General features: G+C 34.0%; 1 protein-coding gene across 2 annotated transcripts in view; it reads right to left on the bottom strand.

Annotated features, from left to right (window-relative positions):
* Positions 935–6,777, bottom strand: part of LOC109336303 (zinc finger CCCH domain-containing protein 13-like) — a 9,327-nt gene continuing 3,484 nt past the window's right edge. For both annotated transcript variants that reach the window (XM_019572823.1, XM_019572824.1), the window contains exons 5-12: positions 4,806–4,866; positions 4,609–4,707; positions 3,824–3,918; positions 3,299–3,412; positions 2,582–2,649; positions 2,125–2,235; positions 1,544–1,772; positions 935–1,249 (exon numbers count right to left, since the gene is read on the bottom strand). In XM_019572823.1, coding sequence (XP_019428368.1) covers positions 1,139–1,249; positions 1,544–1,772; positions 2,125–2,235; positions 2,582–2,649; positions 3,299–3,412; positions 3,824–3,918; positions 4,609–4,707; positions 4,806–4,866 — 888 coding nt within the window. In that variant the 3' untranslated portion in view covers positions 935–1,138. The remainder of the gene's footprint in view (positions 1,250–1,543; positions 1,773–2,124; positions 2,236–2,581; positions 2,650–3,298; positions 3,413–3,823; positions 3,919–4,608; positions 4,708–4,805; positions 4,867–6,777) is intronic.

Genomic DNA, 6,777 nt, shown 5'->3' on the forward strand with positions numbered 1-6,777 from the left:
TAGATAATGGACAATCATAAGAATGGAAATATTTTCAATTGTATTTTACATGATATGATATAGAGAAACAATACAATACGGTAGTACAATTCATTAATTGGAAAATGGTACTTTTTTTTATTAATTAAAAAAACATTGCAGATGCGAGTTGAATATTAGTTAATTAAGATACTTTTTGAGAATAGGTCTCTAGGGTGAAAAGAGATTGCCATGGTTGCAGGAGTTAACATTTGCTACAAGAGTGTGCCACTCCATGGGACATTTTTTTTGATTTTTTAGGATAGAAGATGTACTCTCTGATTACCGGGCAAGTGTAGTGTTTCCTCTGAGCTGAGATTGTTGGATTTTGTTGAATAGGGTCCTATACTTTTTGTTAAAGTCAAGTAGACTGAAAGAGAGTTATATATAGAGATTTGGATTTTTGAATGCTTATCCAGCACCTTTTTATGAATGATTGGAAATTTTGGAAAGTTTTCTGAAGCTGTGAAAAGTATATATCAGCATGATAGACTATCTTACACAGTGCCTACTCTTTGAAGTTTTATCTTCACTAATAGATATACCAACTAAAATGGATGACACTGACCTAGATGACCAAAATCATAATTTCCTTCAAAAACCTGAAGGCTGGATAGTGTTATATATAGATTTGGATCCAGTATCTGTTCATGTTACATATTACAGCTAAAGTTATCCAAACTTAATTTTTCTGGATTAAATTTTTTGCATAGAAAAGTATTTTCCTTGTTGACATCGATACTCAAATATTTGGAGGGTTTATTGCTCATTTTCAAGGGGTGTAGTACCAGCACTATGATTGTAGAGGTTCATGAGCACGTAAACATCACAATGTCCTCCTTTAACAGCCATTCATAATTTTTCTAGTGTTATTTACAGGCAAGGATTACTAGAAAGAAATGCACGGTGTAAACTGTAAAACATATTTGTTGAAGACCAATACCTATTCCCCATAAAATACAAGAACTTGAGTTCTAATTATTGTGAAAAGATAATATTTTGTTGAAATAAGTAAATAAATAAACACATTATATCACCCCAGGACCCCCCCTAAAAAAGAGGGGAGAACATATGAGGGGTAATAAACTAAATCATTCACGACCCCATAAAAGAATGGAAACTAATTCATTGACAAGAAATGAACCCGTGCAAGGGTATATTCCTTCCCTGCAATCCAAACACCAGTTTGGGACCATTGTACATCTTCCCAGTCCAAATTTTCCTCCAGCACCTAAACAGAAAGGCAAATTTTCAATTATGGCACAACTGAAACAAAATAGATATGCATTCTGCAATTTGTTGGAGGAACAATGTAAATTATAAGTAGCAAATTGGGTGATTCTGCATATAATGTTTGAGCAATAAAAAAGATGGCCACAAATTACTTACACCAATCTTAGTCATAACAAATGTGAAAGTATACAAGTAGAGACAAATGCATACTTATGTAAGTTAACTGACATTGAGAGGGGAGGATAAAATTCTTTAGATAATCACACATATTTTACATGCAAGTGGAAAATACCTCAACATGTTCAAGAGGAAGAGGGATGCCAATTGTACGCATCACTTTCTGGGGTAGAGGCTTCTTACAACGAGACCATCGGAATGCATCAATCATGACATCAACACAATCATTTTTTCCACCATTTGCAGAATGTGGGTGATTTTGAGACTTTTCTGCACCTGTATCATGCAACTGAGTTTCTGGTGTAGACTTGACCACCTTCTCTCCAATAAAACAAAGCTCATACCTAAAAAGAATTGACTCATAATTAACCGAACACCAGGAGGAAATTTATTCAAGACTTCAACGAGAACTCAGACTAGACTAATACCTTCAAGACATTTGTCATGGATTCTTTGAAATTTCACAAATTAAAAGGTGGACTCATAAAAAAATGAATTATAAATGGGAAAAACATTGATAAAAATGAAATTTTGTTCAATATTATCTCACATTAATAAGCACATTCCTGTTCCGTGTGATATTTAATAATTAATGCAGCGACTTTCTTTAAATGGAAAACAATATGACACATATAATAGTTGACATACAGTGATACAGAACACTCATTTTGTGCAAGTACCATGTGTCCAAAATACCTGCACACATGCGTCTCCAAATACAAAACTTCTCCCTTCTTCAAACGAGCAGATGTGTAGAGTGGCTTCTTAAGACCCTTGTCAGCAACAACGCTTATGCTATATTTGATCCTGGTGATTATACATATTATGATCATGAATATAGATGTGCAAAAACTAAAAGTAGAAGTGTTGTATTGGGTATCTCAGAGATGTGTAAACTAAAACTAAAAGTAGATGTGTGAAGTAGTTCACATAAAGCAAGACAAACACATGTAACCCAACTTGAGTAGAATTGATGACAAGCAGTCATAAAAATAGCAGAAGTGTTGTATTGGGCATCTCATATAGGATAAGAAGCAATGCAATGTGCATATTTCAATTTACTACCAAAATAATACAAACTGGCTTGGCTACTATTTATTTTTCACAAAATACAATATTAAATTAGTCAATTTGCCAATAAAAACAAGCATACCAAGGTTCATTGCAGAGGTTGTACTGTATCGTAACTTCTCGAACAAATCTTTGCTGTCTCGATGCATTCTAGAAAAAATAACAGCTGCAGCGTAAGATGGTAAAAACTAAATCTTTCTAGCTAAAGCTAGCAATACAATTCTGAAAATTTACCAATGCAATAACATAAAATTCTTCTCAAATACAATTGTTTTTTTATAATACTTTTCTTTATATAGAAATAAAAAGAGTGACTTAGTGCACGAGACTCCCACTTAGAAGGATCTGGATAGGGTAGATATACGCAATCTTACTCCTACAAGGAGAGAGGATGTTTATTATAGGATTTGAACCTGTGACTTCATGGTCACTAAGCAACAACCTTACAGTTGCACCAAGCTCACCCTCCTTTTCTTTATATATAGATGAATAAAACTTATTATCTATGGTAACCAATAAAAAACTAACTGAAGGAAAATGCAGCTAACTCCAGTAAAAATAAATAAATAGTTTGTGTTTGTACAAGGTGAAGCCAGGCTGGAAAATAAAATTTAATCAATTGAACAGCCAAAATACAGTAGCAACTAAAAATTAAAATACCAACACCTGGCTTTTTTACAATCAAACTTACTAGTTACTACCATATAAAGTAAGTATGGATCACAATCTCAAATTTCAAATCATTCTTGATTAAAGTTAGCATGCAAATGGTTTGGTTAATATAAGATTCAGGACAAACCGAAGTTGCAGCCCTGGTAGTGACTGTCCGCTCAACAGCCACTGGAGCAAGGGTTGGCTCAACAGTTGATGTATGTGTAAGGCAAGGCTCAAGATCAATAGTTCCACCTCCTTTCTGAAGGCCAATGGAATGAACAGTTAGATGAAGTTTATAATATTGATAAGTGCCAGGTCCAGCCAAATAAATATATATAAATAGGTCCATGTAAATGTTTGTAGACACAGGTGTCAACCTGCACATGTGCCCAGTCCAAGCAAAAGCACTATTTCCATCACAAAGATAAAGTCCTCATAATAAAGTTTATCATGTTATCAAAACAGTAAATAAAATATCAATGCAAAACTACGCAATTTCTCTAAAAAGACGATATATGAAAGTGAAAAAAGTAACAAGTTCTGGAAAATGATGTAGTTTATAATTTTATATGAAATTATTTAAAGCATGAGGCTGCACCAATGAGATCAGATAACTTCATGGGGAATAATGCAAAGGACAAAAGAAGATTTGCAGGGATTCTGTCACTACCTTCACAATGCAACACTTCTCAATTCGATAACTACAACCAATTGCTGCACCCCAAGCACGGGAACGCACATTGTTTCTCAGTGTAGAAATATAGCCTGGTATCACATACATATATACTATCTTTATATAATATTAATAAAGCTTCAAAGGATAAATAGTATTACTAATTGCAAAATAAGAGAACCTAAAAAAATGGCTAATGGTCCGGCTATAATAAGATAACACATAGTTTCAAGAGGCTGCTAGGTGCAGAAATGCAGTAGGCTTGACTGTATGATACAAGAAGTATCACTATCTTCTGGTACAGTAAGTAAATTTCAGTTCAAAAGAGTCAATTCCCTTCCCTATAAAACCCTATGACAAGGCTGAGACTGGACCTCATTTCAAGACCCTCTAGATTTAAAAGTGCCTGAGTTCAAACGGACTCTTAATGCCACACTAAAGTTCAACCGAGACATTTTATATATTCTTCATATATTCATACAACCAAAACTTGTCAAGAGTAAGCCTACATCATAATGGCCTTTCTGAAAACTTGGTTTTTGACAAAACAATGACAATATTTGATCCATATACCTGATCCTACCTAGTGAGAAAAGGTTATTGTTGATGTTATTGACTTATTGTATCATATAACTGAAAACCATGACAATACATCATAAATTTATTGTATGCTCACTTCAAGATCAGTTAAAGGCAATAAGAAATTACTGAAGGCAATAATGCCAAGGGGCGATTATAATCTTTTTGGTTTATTACAAGCAAGTTAAGATCTACGAACATACAATCTTGTGGAGGTAGCATCCGAATGGTTGCACACAACTCTTGTATCGCTGTAGGAGGTGGAGAAGCTGTTGGACGACAGTAACCTGTATGCATGAGAACTATGCAGCAAAATTGCAACATCATTAATATTGTCAAACATGACACCTGTCATTTCTTAAAAAAAAGCATACTGCATCCTTATTGTAATGACACATACCAGCTACAAGATCTGAGTCATATGTGTACACGTCAGTCCCCCAAAGCTGGCCACCTCTGACCTGAATATGATAAGTAACTCTCAGCATGGTGGTATAGCATCAATAAGAAAATGTTATTTTAAATAGTATCTCGTGTTTAAATCTTAAAAATATGGATAGAAAAAAAGAGCAAAGAAGCAAATAAAAGACTTTCATCTCAGCAAATGAAACACCTCTGATCCCCAAACAACAGATGGAAAAGAAAAAAGGACAATAAGTAGGCATAAAATGGTTAATTTCTTTTAGTTTAAAACTCAGGATAAAGAAATCTTCCACTTCTAAAACACAAATCAACCATGTATAGTATTATACTATTATTTTTTACTAAAATGGTTAATTTATTAAATAAATAACATTTCAACTCGGTGTAATTAAACAAAAAACTTCATTTTGATAGTTGTCCTATTACAGAGTCTAGGCAGTTGTGGTATAAAGGAATATGCATGGGAATATTATTGTAATTAGTTCATTACCTAGACAAATGGCAGCAGAGGATACCGGGAGAGAGAAGTAAGAGTTGATTCTTTTAAAGGATAGTGGGATAAATGTGAAAGGGGGAGAGTGAGGTATCGGGTGGTATTGGCAATTCCTAAGGGAGGAACTCTCTTGGAGTGTCTCTTTTCTGTGTTTTCATTTTTGTTTCTTCTTGTTTTCCAAGAATTTCGAGGATCCATTTCTGGTGTAAGGACTAAGGAGCTGGTCTCCAAATTCTCTATCAATTAAACTCAGTTCCTATCACATTTACGCACTTATAGCATGATGATTAGAAAATTACCAAAAAAAAGCAGTAGAGATCACCCAATTCATCCCCATTGACTAACTCCTCGTGACATGCTCACAGGAGTTTCAACCGAGTTCAACTCACACTAGTTACTCGTAGGGGACGAGACTGAGTAAATTTGACTGTAGTACAAGTTCTGGCTGTATGAGCTAGATCAGCCAGTCTAGTCCAATTTCCAACGCATCCATAATTTTTCTCTCCGACATCCTAACTTTTACATTTAATCTCAAGGCTCTGGAATATAACACAGTTGACAAATCATATATCCTAAGGAATTTTACAAGTTCAATGAAAAATGTATGATGTAGGAAGATATATAAGAATGGGTAGAAAACGAGGCAAACCCATTTTTTTGTTCAGATGTATGGTTGCAAAAAATATTCTAGCATGCAAGGATCTTAATCTTCTAAGGACTTCAAGAAGATGGGACAATAGGTACTTGACAAAAGGTCATGCGGTGTGACATATAGGTAGAAGAAGCAAAAAAAGATTCAGATAAATCAAAAGGTACCAGATAATTGGCAGAATATGGATATTAATGTCTCACAGCATCCTGGGTGAATAGACAAACAACAATTTGGCTTCTAAAGTCTATACAGAATAAATTCTCAGATAGTGTTGTGTAGAGAAGGGGGGATATACAAAACCAAACTGTTTTCACAAACAGTAAAAAATAAAATATTTTATTTAAAAAGGGAGAAGATAACTCCCTCAATACTTTTTAATAATTGAATTGATATATAATGTGGCAACAAAGCCCAATACCAAAAGTGAACCACAATTGATTCATGGTAATTGGTAAACATTTTGTCCTTTCTGGTAAAGGTTTGTAGCAATCCAACTTGCAAATGCTTTCCATACTTGTGATGCATTCAATTCGTACAGTGCTAAATAATTTTACAAGGACAATAAGTGCAAAAATCATTTAACTGATCATCACCCACTATGAATCAAATCCTCAAAAAAAAATTCTTTGACACATAACAACTTATGTTATTTTACACAGTGCAGCACTGCAACGTGCAACTAAAAGTATACAAGCATTAAAAAAACCAAGAAATAAATCAAGAGAAAACAAAGCAAACAACGGAGACTTCATGTCAGCAATAACGATAAAAAGACATATGTTTAATAAAAAGGAAACCAACCCA

This window comes from Lupinus angustifolius, chromosome LG20 (assembly GCF_001865875.1).
Source record: "Lupinus angustifolius cultivar Tanjil chromosome LG20, LupAngTanjil_v1.0, whole genome shotgun sequence".
Classification (NCBI taxonomy): Eukaryota; Viridiplantae; Streptophyta; class Magnoliopsida; order Fabales; family Fabaceae; genus Lupinus; species Lupinus angustifolius.